An 18,468-nucleotide genomic window follows, 5' to 3' on the forward strand; every position below is an offset into this window, starting at 1 on the left:
GAGAAAGGAGTATGGCAGGGCTGTTTGCTATCACCCTGTTTAATCTATACACTCAGCGCATCATGAGAAATGTCAGGCTGGATGAGTTACAAGCCAGAATCAAGTTAGGCGGGAGAAACATCAACAACCTCAGATATGCGGATGATACATACCATGCTAATGGCACAAAGCAAAGAGGAACTAAAGAGTCTCTTGATGAGGGTGAAGAGGGGAGTGAAAGAGCCAGCTTAAGACTAAATATTAAAAACACTAAGACCATGGCATCCACCCCCATCATTGCATGGCAAATAGAAGGGGAAAGGTGGAAGTAGTGACAGATTTCCTCTTCTTGGGCTCCAAAATCTCTGCAGACGTTGATTGCAGCCACAAAATCAGAAGACAAATTGCTTCTTGGCAGGAAAGCAATGACAAACCTAGACAGCATATTGAAAAGCAGAGACATTACTTTGCCATCGAAGGTCCGTGTATAGTCAAGGCAATGGTCTTCCCAGTGGTTACATACAGTTGTGAGAGTTGGACCATAAAGAAGTCAGAACACTAAAGAATTGATGCCTTCAAACTATGGTGCTAGAGAAGACTCCTGAAAGTCCCTTGGACTGCAAGGAGATCAAACCAGTCAATCCTAAAGGAAATCAACCCCGAATATTCATTGGAAGGACTGATGCTAAAGCTGAAGCTCCAATACTTTGGCCACCTGATAAGAAGAGCCAACTCACTGGAAAGACACTGATGCTGGGAAAGATTGAAGGCAGGAGGAGAAAGGGGCGGCAGAGGATGAAACGGTTGGATGGCATCACTGACTCAATGGACATAAATTTGAGTAATCTCTGGGAGATAGTGAAGGACGGGAAACCCTGGCGTGCTGCAGTCCATGGGGTTGCAAAGGGCTGGACATGCCTTAGTGACTGAATGACAACAACAACAAAAAATAAGAGACCATTGTTTCTTCCTCATCGTGGGTGAGTTTAACCCATTTTCAGTTAATATTATTGACATGCTTTTGTTTCTACCTTTTTTGGGGGGCAGGGGGACTTTCTATTTATGATGCATTTTTTCTGCAACTTTCACCTTTCCTGCTCTGTTGGATTTATGAAGTTTTCATTATTCCTGTCTTCAGATTTTTAAGTTATACATTCTATTTCTGTTTTTCTAGTAACCATTACATTTTTTCACCTTATAAGGCCTTATCCTTTTTCAGAACTCAAGGATTCCTAATTTCAGATCTCCCTTTTCCACACTGTATTTTCTTCATTATCCTTTTCATATTTAATTCTTAAAAATTACCATGTATGATATAAACAGAAAAAATGGAGCAGATTCACTGGCGGAAAAAATGCCCTAAAAGAGAAAGAAAGGATTTTTCAGTGATCGTTTTATAAAGTTGAACAAGAGAGAAAATCTCAGTATGACAAACTCTTGGAGGTGGGAAAAATGGAGGGATTTCTCCCTTAGACTGAGTCTGGCTGTTTCAGCCAGAGAATATAGAATAGGGAGTTCTGGGAATCTGAGATGTTCGGATGGAGCTAAGCATACTTTTGGTTTTCTTCTTGTCAAAATCTTGTACAGCCTGACAATGAGGTCAGTGACAAAAGCTTTCAAGGTGGCAGTTTGTATCTGTCTAGTATTGGAAATATATTTTTAACTTGCTTATTGTATTCCTTCTTTCACTTATGCTGCTGCTGCTGCTGCTAAGTCGCTTCAGTATGGAAGGGAGCAAATTAGAGAACCTAGATCACAAGGTTCCTGATGTATTATAATGAAAACTCCCTTATCTGGGGGACTCCTGCAGTGGTCCAGTGGCTAATATTCCATGTTCTCAAGGCAGGGGGTCTGGGTTCAATCCCTGGTCAGGGAATTGGATCTCACATGCCACAACTAAAGATTCCTTATTTTATTCACAATCTTTACACACTTCTTGCCACATCTTTACACATTTCTTGCCTACACAGCTGCTCTTCCAAGGGGACCTCACATCATGCTGACAACAATAGAGCTCCCTGCTTGCTGCTGCCAAGTCGCTTCAGTCGTGTCCAACTCCGCGCAACCCCATAGACGGCAGTCCGCCAGGCTCTTCCGTCCCTGGGATTCTCCAGGCAAGAACTCTGGAGTGGGTTGCCATTTCCTTCTCCAGTGCCTGAAGGTGAAAAGTGAAAGTGAAGTCTCTCACTACTTCCTCTTAAAATGTGTCCTCCTCCTATAGTCTTAAGTAGTTTGGAGTTTCTCAGATGAGAAGCATGGGCATGGAAGGGGAAACAGGATGGGAATTGGAAGCACTAAGCAGGGCAAAATGAGGATTCCATGTAGGAAATGAGAAAACTGTTGAGTTGAAAAAAGGCAAATTCCATGACTATAACTGCTTAAAGAATTCCCAGGACTTCCCTGGTGGTTCAGTGGTTAAGACTCTGCACTTCCACTGCAGGCGGTGCTGGTTTGATCCCGGGTGGGGAACTAAGATCCCTCATGCCATGTGGCCAAAAACAGAATCCCCTGTGTGGCTGGCAAACTGATTCTGAAGACAATTCCAAAATAAGGTAACAGAGATTTGGGGAACTTGAAAGAGTATAAACAATATGTAGTCTCCTAAAATAACTGGCAGACTGTTAAAGAAAAAAAGGTATTTGATGACATTTGTTAAAGATGACAAATGACAAGGCAGACTTTCTTCAGGACCAGTGTGATAGGCAGAGGGACCATCACAATGGGGTTTTAGTTAGGTTCAACTCTGAATATACTGTGGACAAGTGGGTATTTACAGCCAAGGAGTAGGGTAGGGGTCAGTGAATGGAAAATTATTAAGAGAAAACATTAGGGAAAAGAAGTGGAAACATTAGGGGTAAAGGAGGGTTCTGGCTAAATCATCCTAACAGGATTCTTGCTGAAACAGGCCAGGGCAATCAGACATTACCTGAAGGATGATGGAGGATGAGAAATCTGATCAGACACTCAGAATGGAGAGTTCTGTTTAAAATGACTAGCAGGGTTCTTGCTAAAAATAGATTTTTTAAGGAAGTGTGCAGGTGAGCCTCAGAAAGTTTCAGGAACCTGACTAAAGTTTAGTCAAGCAAAAAAATATTCAGTAAAAGATTTAATTTAGATCCTTAAGTTCTAGTATGCTTGTTCAAAAAAGCACTAGTATTCATTTATAATCATTACTCAACATTACTCTTCAAAACATGGTTAATGAAAGAAAAGCAATGTAAAAAAGTTGTAACTGAGCCTAAACTTGAAAAGGCCTGATTTCTGAATTTAGGATCAAGCTGTTCTGCCACAACTCAAAAAAAGGCATAAACATTTTTTAACATTATTAAGGAATATTGTGTACAATAATAAAAACTGTAGCTTAAATAATGACTGGTTCATCCTTTTAGGGGAATATTTGGAATTTACCAAATGTTACATTCCAAAACGAAGTAGCTAAACAAAACATAACAAAAACAGTGCTCTTTTCAGCTCAATTCCCGTGCCTATGGAAATTTTCCATGTGCTGTCACATGGAAAATTCCAGGCAGTTCTAAGAGTTAAACGTGTATCAACCTCTTAACAAGAAAACAATAAATAGATCCAAAAACTTGCTCCCTGAAAGTTGCAAAGTATCGTGACACCCTACTTTATTAAGATGAAATTCAGATGATACCCTAGGTAACTATGCTTACTCCTTAGGTGGATACATCAATGAAAAAGAACAGGGATATCTGAAGTGCAGATGTTTTATTTATATACTTCTTTAAATACTTCCTTTTCCACAACTGAGCACTTAGTGTATAGAATACAACTGCTTTCACCATCTCAATTGATATCTTGTTAAGTTATACACACTTGTAATTCTATATATCTTTATAACAAGTTTTAGAATTAAAGAGGAGACTCTGAGATTCAGTAACACTGCCATACCCATTAAAAGTGCCAGTGAATGGATGAAAATATTACTGAAATTCATACTATTTATCTTAAACCACATTTTTTCACTTGTATGTTACTATTCAGATTGGAAGGAAAAGTGTGATATTTACTTCAGAAACTCTTAATAGATACAATTTAATATATAAACTTATTTTATATTCACACTTGCATAATTATATAATTTGTAATAAAAATAATCAGAGATGCTAAATGTAGTTTTCACTGATTCCTTGACTGTTTAATTTATGCTTTCCAAGCTCTAAGTTTTATCATTATAAATTAACGTTTTCTGTGATCTTTCCTCTAAAAACTTTATCACTTCCAGAACATGACTGGCATTGATTTTTTTTTATGGGAATCTATTCTTTCAGTTCCTTCAAATTGTTGCATTTCTCCTCACCATGAATTCTCTACTCAATAACTTATCAAATATTAAAGCCTTCTCATATTCATAAGTAAATATTACATATGAATTTTCTGATGTACAATAAGATTTGACTTCTGGGAAAATGGTTTCCCACATTTGCTACATTCATAGGGCCTTTCTCCTGTATGAGTTATCTGATGTCTAAGGAGATGAGACTTCTTGATGAAGGCTTTGCCACATTTAATACATCCATAAGGTTTCTCTCCTGTATGAATTCTTTGATGGGTAACAAGCACAGAACTGTTGCCAAAGGCTTTGCCACATACAATGCATTGATATGGTTTCTCTCCTGTATGAAATTTAGAGTGTTTATAAAGGGATGAACTATACCTGAATGTTTTCCCACATTCCTTACATTCAAATGAGTTCTCAAGTGTATGCGATTTCATGTGTTGATTAAAGGAAGAATTCCAAGTGAATGATTTTCCACACTGACTGCATTCATAAGGCTTCTCTCCAGTGTGGAGTCTCTGATGGACCACAAGTTGTGCTTTATGTGTAAATGCTTTTCCACAATCACTGCACACAAAGAGTCTCTCTCTGTTATGAATTTTCTGATGAGTCACAAGGTGTGCCTTGCTGCTATAGGCTTTCCCACAGTTGCTGCATTCAAACAGTTTTTTTCTTGTATGATTTTTTTCACGTCTAATGAAATTAAATTTCTTTTTGAAGGCTTTCCCACATCCATTGCATTCATCAGCATGTTCTCCATTATAACATCTATTATAATTAAGAAAGTCCAAAGTAGGTTGCAAACTCTTCTCATATGACTTACATTTATATGATTTTTTTCTTGTAGGATTAAGACTTGTGCTCATATTATAACCATGAAGTCTCTCCACAGTCAGAATTTTATTGAATGTGATCAAAACTGAATTTAAAAAATTGTCTTTGCTTTTCTGGTGCTTGTCTGATTCATCAACAAGTGGGCAGTCAGCTTCTAAAAAGGAGTACAATGAAATGTTCCTAGTTAATTTTTGCCATTGACAGTCATAGAAAGAAACTTGATTTCAAACCTAGTCTCATTCTGAAACAAGTATACTTTCACCTTGCTCCTGAACTTTAAGAATAAAACTACTAGAGAGGAAAACGGAGACAGAAAGACAGTGAGAATGGGTGGCTTAATTTGTGACCTGGAAAAAACAACAACAGTAAAATAGCACAAGGTAGTGAGAAGAGCACAAAGAAAACCAAAAAGTTGCTCAACAGGGTGTATGTCAACTCACAGAACAAAGACAGCCCACTACGGAGATCAACAAGAGACAATGGAGTTAAGGGAAAATTAGATTTGGAAGAGGGAGATCAGAATCAGAGTCCTCACTGCATAATTCCTAGATTATCCTGGTAGAATCCTCCCTTTTTCCTTCATTCATCTCTCTTTTTTCCTCTTGGTCCTCTGGCACAATATCAGTTCCCTTCAGGAACATTGTTATATCTCCGGTCCTTTGCTGCTGCTGCTGCTGCTGCTGCTGCTGCTGCTGCTGCTAAGGCGCTTCAGTCGTGTCCGACTTATGCGACCCCACAGATGGCAGCCCACCAGGCTCCTCCGTCCCTGGGATTATCCAGGCAAGAATACTGGAGTGGGCTGCCACTTCCTTCTCCCTCTCCAGTCCTCTAACCTTATCCAAAAGAGGTTGGTGGAGTAAGACTGCAAATCCACATAAGCTGACTACATTATTAGAACTAGATGTATGGAAAGATCTGCCATCGTGTTGAGGAGGAAAGAACAATTGAGAGAACCAAGCAAGCACTTCGATGCAACGGGCAGTGTGAGGAGTCAAACTGGAGCGGCAGGACATCCTCCTACACAAGAGCTGAGGAAGAGAAAGAGCAGCCACGTGGGAGAGTGGAACTGGGGGTGTCATCTGGGGATCTGACGATGTCAGGTGCATGTCAAGTGCACCCAGTCACTTCCATAGGTATGTGCGTCCTAAAAAGTGTTTCGAAGGTGCCAGTCTCTCACTCACCAACTGGGACCCCAGTTTCAAAGACTCCCATCTTCCTGGGTTTCTCTGACTCACCTGGAGAGCTCCACCGTGAGTCCTCTCCCTCCACCATCCATGGTTCTTGTCCTTGCTCCACTCTGAATATCACTGTTGTTTCAGTAACTGGACACCCTGTTCCTAGGAAACAACACAGAACTGGGGACAAAGTGCTAGGAACAACTACCTCATAATTCGGGTTTGCCTCCTGGTGTCTTAGGGCCTGTGAAGGCTGACAAACAGGCTTCAGAACAGAAAAGACCCTTCTTCACTTAGGAGGCAGAAGCATAAACACAGTACCTGATCCCCCAAGGAGATTAAGAATCTTTGACTAATGAAGTTCAAGGCCAAACTTACTAATGCTTCAGAATGTTCATGGCTTTCACAGGTCTTAAAGGAAGGGTACTGTTAAAACATTCTGAGTTACAACTAAAAAGTTACCACCCACTGTCCTTACCCACTGAGATGAGGTTTCTAAAGTTCTCCAACATCACATCCCAATACAGGGTTCTCTGATCACAGTCAAGCAGCTGCCACTCCTCTGGGGTGAATTCCACAGCCACATCCTGGAGTGTCACTGATCCCTGTAATAGTACATGGATCTTCAAACTAAAGTGTGCATCATTTGGGGACTTGTAAGAGTCATGGCAGCCTCTTAGGACCATATCATGTTCATTGATGAGTTTTCAAAGTTATGTATGAAAACTACTATACACCTGATTCAGAAATATACTTTGTGATAGAAACAAAAATTATATTAAAAATATTCAAATAGTATCAGAACAATTCAATAGCAGAAAGATTAGTCTTTTAAACGAATGGTGTTGGGACAGTTGGATATCTACATGCAAAAGAATGAAGTTGGACTCCCTCCAACCTCATATCATAATAAAAGAAAGCGAAGTCGCTCAGTCGTGTCCGACTCTTTGTGACCCCATGGACTGTAGCCTACCAGGCTTCTCCGTCCAAGGGATTTTCCAGGCAAGAGTACTGGAGTGGGTTGCCATTTCCTTCTCCAGGGGACCTTCCTGACCCAGGGATCGAACTTGGGTCTCCCACATTGTAGGCAGAAGCTTTTACCCTCTGAGCCACCAGAGAAGTCATCATAATAAAAACGAACTAAAAATGGATCAGAGACCCAATGTAAGAGTTAAAACTACAGGTAACCCTTGAACAGCTTGGGGGTTAGTGTGCCAACCCTCCCCACAGTCAAAAACCCACATAAGTTTACAGACACCTCCATATCTGTGGTTCCACAGTCATGAATTCAATGAAGCACAGGTCATGTAGTGCTACAGTATGCATTTACTGGAAAACACCTGCATATAAGTGGACCCACACAGTTCAAGGCTGTGTTATTCAAGGGTCAACTGTATATAATTCTTACATGAAAACAAGGGAGTTAATCTTTATGACCTAGGATTAGGTAACGGTTTCTTAGACATGACAGAAAAAGTGTGATAAAAGAAAAATAGATAAATTGGAATTCATCAAAATGAAGCATTTTTGTGCTTCAAAGGACACCATGAAGAATGTGAAAAAGACAACTCACAAAATAGCAGGAAATATTTGTAAATCATATATCTGGAAAGAGAGTTGTCTCTAAAAGAAAAAGAATTCTTACAACAATAAAAAGAAAACTCAATTTAAAAATGGGCAAAGGATGTAAACGGACATTTTTCAAAAGACAGATATGATCCAAAAGCACATGAAAAGATGTACAAATCAAAGTCACAATGATATATCACTTTACATCCAATCGGATGGCTAAAATCAAAGGCAGACAATGACAAGTTTTTCACAAGGGTGGAGGGAGAAACTAGAACTCTCATACACTGCTGATGGAATTGTAAAATGGTGCAGCAACTATGGAAAACAATTTAAGAGTTTTTCAAAACATTAGAGTTACCATATACCCAGCAATTTTTCCTAGGTATATACCCAAAAGAGTTAGGAACATATGTGCACACAAAAACCATACACACATGTCCATGGCAGAATTATTCATAGCAGGCAAAAGTGGTAATAATATGGGTATTGAGCAAGTAATAAATGAATAAACAAAATGAGGTATATCCACATGATCCAATATTATTCAGTACTAAAAAGGACTCTATGACATATATGATCCCTGAAAATATTGTGCTAGGTGAAAGAAGCCAGTCACAAGAGATCACATATTGTATAGTTCTATATGTATGAAATTTTCAGAACAGGCAAATCCATAAAAACATAAAGTAATTCAGGGCTGAGGGAAGGAAGGAATGGGGAGTAACTGTTAATGGGTATGGGGTTTCTTTTGAGGATATGAAAATGTTCTGAGATTAGTGATGACAGTTTCACAATTGTACTAATATACTAACTTTAAGGTGGTCAACTTATAATAAGTGAGTTAAGTCTTAATAAAGTTATTTAAAAATGCTGCTTATATGTTCTTCACTCATTCACTCATATAATATTTAATAAGGACATACCATGTACAGTACTGCTGCTGCTGCTGCTGCTGCTAAGTCGCATCAGTTGTGTCCGACTCTGTGAGACCCCATAGACGGCAGCCCACCAGGCTCCCCCGTCCCTGGGATTCTCCTGGCAAGAACACTGGAGTGGGTTGCCATTTCCTTCTCCAGTACATGAAAGTGAAGTCGCTCAGTTGTGTCCGACTCTTAGCGACCCATGGTCTGCAGCCTACCAGACTCCTCCGTCCACGGGATTCTCCAGGCAAGAGTAATGGAGTGGGGTGCCATCGCCTTCTCCGAGTACAGTACTCTTATTCTTGTTTGTATCGCTAGTACTGTACTAGCGATACAAAAAAGAAAAAAACTATTACTGTCCTCAGTAATCTTACAGCCTATTAAACACTACAAAATAAATGTATAAAGGTAATTAGATGTTAAATGGGCTAAAAAGTTAACAGGCTAGACTTATATAAGCATAATAAAATAGAAAAGTACAGATTTTTATATGATAAAATATATCCTCTTAACCGTGAATCAAAATCATTTTTAATTTAAACTGAAATTAAAAGGCACATAGCAACATTTCTATCACAAAGAGATAGTTAAGATCATATAAGGAAGCAAACTAAAACCTATAAGCTTTTTTTTAATGCCACAGAAATAATTTTATTTAGAAGAAATATAATTTTATAAATAAAATGTAACTGGAAAACAGTTATGCCTATTTGTTTTACTTCAACTACAAGGGCAGACTTGAGCAGTTGTCACAGAAGCTATATAGCCTTCAAGCCTAAAATATTTACTGTTTGTCCCTTTAATGGGAACAGTATTAGAAATTCTTTAAACTGTTATGTTAAAAGCATGAAATATATTATTGACAAGTATAAAAAAAGGATATGAGGAAAAAAGTTCCCAATTTATGAAAACAATAAGCTAAGAATCCTTAACTTGATTAAAAATAAAAAAACAAAGAACAACTATCTATCAGAATATAAGACACTGGAAGAATTGCCATTAAAACTGGACCAGAAAATATTCTGGCTAGCAATTATATTCAAAATTATAGTACTAGAAATCCTGTCAATTGCAATAAGACAAAAAAAAATGGAGATAAGTGAATAAAAGACAAAACTCCATTTGAAGAGTATATGATGGTCTATCTAGAAAATTTAAGAATAAACTAAAAAACTCTTAGACTTAGTAAGAGTTCTATAAGTTGAATAAAGTCAAACAGACAAATCCATACTTTCCTATGCACCAGAGTAGCCAGTTAGAAAATATTATGAAAAAAAATTCATCCCATTCTCAATAGCAACTTAAAACCATGTGTAAGAATAAACATTATAAGAAATGTATAAGAATACCATAAAAACCTATACAACTATAATGAAGGACCAAAATAAAAATGGAAATAAAATGGAGAACTCATTATTGAATTCTCTCCAAATTTATCTAAAAGTATAATGCAATCACAATAATGATACCTAATCTATCCCCTGGGTTGGGAAGATCCCCTGGAGGAGGGCATGGCAACTCACTCCAGTGTTCTTGCCTGGAGAACCCCCATGGACAGAGGAGGCTGGCAGGCTACAGTCCATGGGGTCGCGAAGAGTCAGACACAAATGAGCGACTAAGCCCAGCATAGCACAGCACACATGGACTTACAAATGGAGTTCTTGGCACTATGTTCTCTGCTTATTCTAGGGAACACTCTTAAGAAGGTCATTGGAAATTGGATGTTATATTTATCACAGAATTGTTACTGGCAATACTGTTGCTAACATAACCTCTTTGAAACATTATTATTTTTTTTTTATAAGCTTTTTTTTTTTTATTAAATTTTAAAATCTTTAATTCTTACATGTGTTCCCAAACATGAAACCCCCTCCCACCTCCCTCCCCAACTTTGAAACATTATTGTAAGATATTTTCTTTGGAAAACTGTGCTAGGAAAAATTTTACTCATCAGGGGAATTGTTTTCTGCTTTATGCTCCTGGACAAAGCCAATACTTTGGTTGGCTACCCATTTTCTATGATCACCAGAAAGAGTAGGTACACATATGAAGCTCTACCTAAATGCTGAAAAACCCTATAACCTGGATATCAATTTATCAATTTTCTGAATTTCCTATTGGACCTGATCTATTCAGTCTACATTCTCCCTAACTATATATAATCTCCTTTTTATATGGATTTTAAAAAAAGAGATTTGGACCTCTTGCTTTCTGAGATAGTGCACACTCTGTCTATGGACTGTGTATCTCTCTAAATAAATCCACTTCTTACCCATCAAAAAAAAGAGACAGATTTTAATAACAATAAATGGATGCCTTACCTTGAAGCTGATCATTTCTGCCTCTCTTGCACAGAGATCTATGAAAGTAGAAATGGGGAAGAGAATAAAGACATGAAATGCCAGGACTGCAATGGAGAACCCTGCTGTATGAGAAAAAAAGCACACAGTGCAGTCTGAGAAAATGCCACCCCGTGAGAGAATGACATTTCCAGCAAGTCAGAAATGTCCACATTTTATAAGCAATGATCTTATATTAGTAGGCTGTACATTTCTATCCTACTGACCTAATAGTAAATTGCTAACCTTTAAACCAGTGACAGGTTTTTTTCTCCCAGAAATTCATTCTAAGTAGATAATAATGAATGAGTTAAAGTGATAACTAAAAGCCTGATCTCTCAAGCTCAGTTATCTTTGGAAGTCATTCCTTCCTGTAATTCTCTGGCCTCTGTTCTGTAGGTGGATTGGGTAAGAGGTCTCAAATTAGGTTTTATGAACAGGCTGGATGCAGGGAAGTCGGCAGGGGGCGGGGGGTGAATTTTTTTTTTTAAGCTGAAGTCTTCAGTTGAAACTCTAAATCTCAGTCTCTCTCTCTGAATCTCACCATCTCCTACAGGCCCAATCTGGGCTTTTTGAAATTCCAACCAGCACTGCTAGGGCCCTATAAAGGATAAAATGTGCAAGAGGCACTCTCAGCTTTATTTACAATCATCACTGGAAAATCTGCAGATTCACCAAGGGTTCTTTTTTAAAAATAAAAAAAAAAAACTTTATTTTGTATTGGGGTATAGCTGATTAACAATGTTGTGGTAGTTTCAGGTGAACAGCAAAGTGACTCAGCCATACATATACCAAGAGTTTTGTTTTTTTTTTAATGATGACAAACCAAAATTTACTCAGCATATATAAAAATATTTCAAAAGAAAAATAAATCCAATGATTTGTTTTGCAGGTTCTTTTCATCTTGCAAAAAGAATGAAATTTGAAGGAAACTCATCTGGAATTTAACTCTCAGATCGTCTATACTAAACTGCCTGAGTCCAGGCAATTTAAACTCACCTTTCTGCTTCAGTTAACTCATATACAAAACAGAGATAATATTTACTTCAGATGATTGTTGTGAGTGTTGACTAAAAAATATAGTCACAATCTGAAAGTAGAGAATTATTTTATTTGGTGGGAATGTTAGCCTGGGAGATAGCATCTCAGTAACTCTGGGAAACTGCTCCAAGGAGGCAGGAGAGGAAGTCAGGCTATATACAAGTTTGCAACAAAGGAAGCAGGCAGGCTGAACGTCAAATATCAGTATCAAGTTAAAGAATTTAGCATTCTGTGTATGTGACATTTCTTGTTTATTAATATGGCAGGAGATATTTTCATTTCACATGAAAATACCCTAAAGCATGCACAGAAGTTTCTCTAAAAATGTTTTCTTCCTAGATCCCTTAAAATGGTTTACTATTTCCTTTTGCAGGCTTTGGTAGGGCCAAAGGTGCGTTTGTTATCAGGAAAGGTGCAGTTTAAAGCACAAGAGCAGGAATGCAAACTGAACTTGCTCAAGCCGCAACTGGGATCTAGGAGCCCACGGAGTGGCAGTTGGACCCTTCCCTTGCTTTCTCTGAACTACTCCAGAATCGGACAGGACCCACACACCCAAACTGGAAGTCACCGCATGTGAAGCTTTTCACATTTTCTTTTCTTCGGGTAAGCCAATAAAGCGGTCCCTTTCTTCCTGCCCTTTCCTTACGTCCCCCAAGTTCTGTACAGTCATACTTGCCGCTTTGCACCGCCACACTCCCAGTCCGGCTCTAAGCTGGAGATCAGGTTACGGAGATCTCCCATATCCGGGAGATACCCCAACTCTCACTTCATGCAGTACTGGTTCAAAAATTACAGAATACCGGCTACCACCCCACTACGCGTGTCCGGAAGTAACTCTTCGCCCAGAGTTCCCAGGCTCCCGCGGGGTGGAGGCTATTTACCCTATACTACATTTCCCATAAAGCCTATGGAGCTTATTTCTGGAATGCGTTGGTTCTGCCTCCTTAGAGGGGGACTCCAGATCTGGTATCTCTGGGGCTGCTTGAAGAGACATGCTCACTTATAAAAAAGAAATGTAGATATCATTTTTGTTTAAAAGCTATAGACCTCAGAATTTTTACATACTGGAAAATCTAAGTCAGCAGTTCGCTAAGCGAACAATTTGCCTTTACTCAGTTCAGTCTTTTCTAGTAATACAGTAGCTTAGGTCAGAAACATGAAGAGGACCCAACAAAGAAGACTGAGACGGAATAATCCTGAGGCAGATGGAAAAGCAGGAAGGTTTGGATCTGCAAAATCAAGGGAAGAGAACGTTTCAAGGAGGAGGGAGTGATCCATTGAGTTAACTGCTGCTGATAGGTTAGGTAGGATGAGAAGTAATAATTGACCATTGGATCCAGCAATGTGGGGATGGCTGAAACATGCCCTTTTGGTGTACTGATTGAAGTTTGATGAAGTCTGACAAGAATTAGGAGTGGGATGAAACAATGGGAGAAGGCAAGTATTTATAGACATACTCCTTCAATTTTTAAAAGATGAATAGGAAAGTAAAACTGTCCATTGCAGATGGATTTGGGGTTCAGAATTTTCTTTTTAAGATGGAAGAAATTACAGGGTTTGTACCCTAATTAAAATGATACAATGGAGAGGGGAAAATCAACAATACAGGAGAGACAGGACAGTTGCAAGAGCAAATCCTTGAGGAAAAAAGGGATAGAATCCAGCACACAATTGGGAGGATCAGTTATAAGCAAGAGCCTGGGCAATTTGTTCATTGAAATAACAGGAGAAGCAGAATCAATAGGTACAGATTTGGTGGGGGGAAAATGAAGATATCCTCCCTGAGTGTTTCTATTTTATAAGTGAAATTGGAAGCTCAAAGTGAATTTAGGGAGAAGATGTTTGAGATATGAGGAAAGAAAAGAAATTCTGCATTAGATTGATTCTAATATTTTTTTCATATTTCAACATATGCGAAATTGCTACCTCACAAATGATGACATGCCATAGTTTAATTGGTAGTCTTTTTTCTTTCCTAGTAATATGTAAAATAATGATGTATCTTATAATCAGTGGCATCTGATATTCTAATGTTAGTTATTTAGGAATGTGGGGAAGTGAATGGATTCAGAAAATGAAGTACTATTACACAGCACCATTAAGATCTCACTTGATGCTAGTAAGTCCTTGACTTTACTGGCGTTTTCAATATCATAAACACATATTTTTATATCTTATTTTTAAAAAATCATTTCTTGACTTTAGCTCACTCGAGCAATTGTGCCATTTCCTAGCTTGCTTGCTTTCTTTTTTTAAATGTTTTGACTTTGTCCTGCAGCTTTGGTAGTTTTGTGACCAAGGATCAAACCCATACCTCCTGCAGTTAAAGAGCATTGTCTTTTTTGGGGGGGGGGGTTAACTTTTAATTTGGAAACACTCAAACTCAGAAAACTTGCAAGCAGAGTACAAAGAACCATTTGTTTAGAACAGCAATGATCTAAAAAAGGAAGTTCAGTTCAGTCCCTCAGTCGTGTCAGACTCTTTGTGACCCCATGGACTGCAGCATGCCAGGCTTCCCTGTCCATCACCAACTCCTGGAGCTTGCTCAAACTCATGTCCATCGAGTTGGTGATGTCATCTCATCCTCTGTCATCCCCCTCTCCTCCTGCCTTCAATCTTTCCTGCATCAATCAATCTTTCCTGCCTTCCTAGCATCAGGGTCTTTTTCAATGAGTCAATTCTTCACATCAGGTGGCCAAAGTATTGGAGCTTCAGCTTCAGCCTCAGTCTTTCCAATGAATATTCAGGACTGATTTCCTTTAGGATTGACTGCTTTGATCCCCTTGCAGTCCAAGGGACTCTCAAGAGTCTTCTCCAACACCACAGTTCGAAAGCATCAATTCTTCAGTGCTCAGCTTTCTTTAGAGTCCAACTCTCACATCCATATGTTACTGGAAAAATCATAGCTTTGACTATACGGACCTTTGTAGGCAAAGTAATGTCTCTGCTTTTTAATATGCTGTCTAGGTTGGTCATAGCTTTTCTTCCAAGGAGCAAGCGTCTTTTAATTTCATGGCTGCAGTCATCATCTGCAGTGATTTTGGAGCCTAAGAAAATAAAGTCTGTCAGTGTTTCCATCGTTTCCCCATCTATTTGCCATGAAGTGATGGGACTGGATGCCATGATCTTAGTTTTCTGCATGTTGAGTTTTAAGCCAGCTTTTTCACTTTCCTCTTTCACTTTCATCAAGAGGCTCTTCTTTAGTTCTTCTTTGCTTTCTGCCATAAGGGTGGTGTCATCTGCATCAGTTCAGTTCAGTTCAGTCCCTCAGTCGTGTCCGACTCTGCGACCCCATGAATCGCAGCACGCCAGGCCTCCCTGTCCATCACCAACTCCCAGAGTTCACTCAGACTCACGTCCATCGAGTCAGTGATGCCATCCAGCCATCTCATCCTCGGTCGTCCCCTTCTCCTCCTGCCCCCAATCCCTCCCAGCATCAGAGTCTTTTCCAATGAGTCAACTCTTCTCATGAGGTGGCCAAAGTACTGGAGTTGCAGCTTTAGCATCATTCCTTCCAAAGAAATCCCAGGGTTGATCTCCTTCAGAATGGACTGGTTGGATCTCCTTGCAGTCCAAGGTACTCTCAAGAATCTTCTCCAACACCAAAGTTCAAAAGCATCAATTCTTCAGCGCTCATCCTTCTTTACAGTCCAACTCTCACATCCATACATGACTACTGGAAAAACCATAGCCTTGACTAGACGGACCTTAGTTGGCAAAGTAATGTCTCTGCTTTTGAATATGCTATCTAAGTTGCTCATAACTTTCCTTCCAAGGAGTAAGCATCTTTTAATTTCATGGCTGCAATCACCATCTGCAGTGATTTTGGAGCCCCCAAAAATAAAGTCTGACACTGTTTCCACTGTTTCCCCATCTATTTCCCATGGAGTGATGGGACTGGATGCCATGATCTTCGTTTTGATATTTCTCCCAGCAATCTTGATTCCAGCTTGTGCTTCATCCACCCCAGCATTTCGCATGATGTACTCTGCATGTAAGTTACATAAACAGGGTGACAATATACGGCCTTGACATACTCCCTTCCCAATTTGGAACCAGTCTGTTGTTCCATGTCCAGTTCTAACTGTTGGTTCTTGACCTGCATACAGATTTCTCAGGAAGCAGGTCAGGTGGCCTGGTATTCCCATCTCTTTCAGAATTTCCCACAGTTTGTTGTGATCCACACAGTCAAAGGCTTTGGCATAGTCAATAAAGCAGAAGTAGATGTTTTTCTGGAATTCTCTTGCTTTTTCAATGATCCAACGGATGAAACCAGGAGAATAAACAAATATACCTCCTGCCCCCAAGTGAAATCAACCAGACAGCACTGTCCCCCAACACGAGGGGTCCCATGATGCCCCCTATCCTACCTAAGGATGCTTGGCTGGCACTGGCTGGGCCCAGGCCTGCCTCTCAGAGATGGTTGACCAACATCTCCAATGGCTTGGGTTACTTTGTGGAAGCGAAGTCTTAATCATTGGGCCACCAAGGAAATAACCTAGCTTTCTTTCCTAGGAAAATTTCTCTAAAGAGTTGCTTGTTGGTTCTGCCTACATTTTCTCACCTCCAATTCTCTCTTAAGTCCACTCTAATTGGCTTCTTGACCATAACTACACTCCTGAAACTGCTCTTGTCAATTTACCAATGAAATTCCAATTGAAAAATTAAATGGGCTTTCTTTGTCCTCATCATATTTGACTTCAACAGCATTTAAGATAAATGAAATACTTCCTTGTTTTCTACATCTCACAAAAGATAATTTCTCCCACCTCACTATTTCTCTATTTTCTTTATTGAATAATCTCCCTCTATTCCACCTCCAAATGTTGGAATACTTGGCCTTGGGTCTTTTCTTTTTGAAGTTTTCCTCAAATGGTCTCATTCACTGCCATAATTTTAAATACTATTTATTTGATGACAAATTTATTTGATTTAACTGACAAATCTGTATCTCCAGCCCTCATCTCTCCCCTGAATTTCTGAGCCCTAACTCCTTATGCCTACTTGAAATCTCCCCTTAAAAGCTACCTTCAACTTCACATGTTCAAATCAACCTATTAGTCCTGTCCCCACCCACACTCCCACTATAACACTTCTCTTAGTTCAATAAATGTATCACTCACCTGGTTACTTGAGCAAAAATTTAGGAACCATCCTTCATTTCTCTTCTTCCTGTTTACTTTCTTTGATTTATTTGTATTTAGCTTTCATCCCCAATTCTGAATCAGAGCTCCTAAAACTCTTGGAATTTCCTAAGATATGAGAATGAGTATGTCTATTGTTACGTTAATGAGGCGACTTTTGGACAGCACCTAAGGATGAGGGCTGACTGTCAGGAAAACCAAACCACATGATTAGAGGGTTAGAACTTTCAGTCTCACATCTCCTAACCTATGGGGAAGGGAGAGAGGCTGGAGGTTGAATCAATTGCCAATGGCCAATGATTTAATCAGTCATGGCTATGTAATGAAGACTCCATAAAACCCCAAAAGGGGACTTCCCTGGTGGTCCAGTGTTAAGAATCCACCTGCCAATGCAGGGGACACAGGTTCAGTCCTTGGTCTCGAAGATTCCACATACTGCAGGCAACTAAGCCTGTGTGCCACAACTACTGAGACCATGCACCCCAGAGACCATGTTCTGCAACAAGAGAAGCCACCACAATGAGAAGCCCACACAATAACTAGAGAGTAACCCCTGCTCACAACCAGGTTGGTGAACACGTGAGGGTGTGGGGAGAGCCATGTACCCATAGAGGGCATGGAAGATCTGTACCCTTTACCAATACCTTACGTTATGCATCTCTCCATATGGCAATTCTTGAGTTATATCCTTTAATAATAAACTGGTAGTCTAGTAAGTAAAATGTTTCTATGAGTTCTGTGAGCCACTCGAGTAAATTAATCAAATCCAAGGAGGAGGTTGTTGAAACCTCTGACCCATAGCCAGCAGGTCAGAAACACAAGTAGACAACCTAGACTTGTATCACTGAGTAGGGAAATTTCCCTCCCATTTTCTGGATGTTTGTCTAGACTTCAGTGTCATTTCTAAATATTTGGTAGAATTCAGCAGTAAATCATCTGGGCCTAGAGCTTTCTTTGTGGGGAGGTTTTAAACTACAAAATCAATCTCTTTGTTGGATATAGGGCTATTTAGGTTACAAATTTCTTGAGAGAGCTTCGGTAGTTTGTATCTTTCAAAGAAATTTTCTGTCATCTAAGCTGTCAAATGTATTGGCATAAAGTTCTTCTTCATATCCCCCCCCTTTTTTTTAAATAAATCCACACTTTATTTACTTTTCAGTAAGT

At 39.3% G+C, this 18,468-nt stretch overlaps 1 protein-coding gene across 1 annotated transcript; it reads right to left on the bottom strand.

Annotated features, from left to right (window-relative positions):
* Positions 1 to 4,362: 4,362 nt before the first annotated feature.
* Positions 4,363 to 12,901, bottom strand: ZNF684 (zinc finger protein 684). Its single transcript, XM_068961875.1, has 4 exons — positions 12,833 to 12,901; positions 6,767 to 6,893; positions 6,349 to 6,444; positions 4,363 to 5,267 (listed from the first exon to the last, which is right to left on the bottom strand). Exons 1-4 carry the CDS (start codon positions 12,899 to 12,901, stop codon positions 4,363 to 4,365), a joined length of 1,197 nt encoding a protein of 398 aa, XP_068817976.1.
* Positions 12,902 to 18,468: the final 5,567 nt, after the last annotated feature.

Source organism: Capricornis sumatraensis, chromosome 2, assembly GCF_032405125.1.
Source record: "Capricornis sumatraensis isolate serow.1 chromosome 2, serow.2, whole genome shotgun sequence".
Taxonomy (NCBI): Eukaryota; Metazoa; Chordata; class Mammalia; order Artiodactyla; family Bovidae; genus Capricornis; species Capricornis sumatraensis.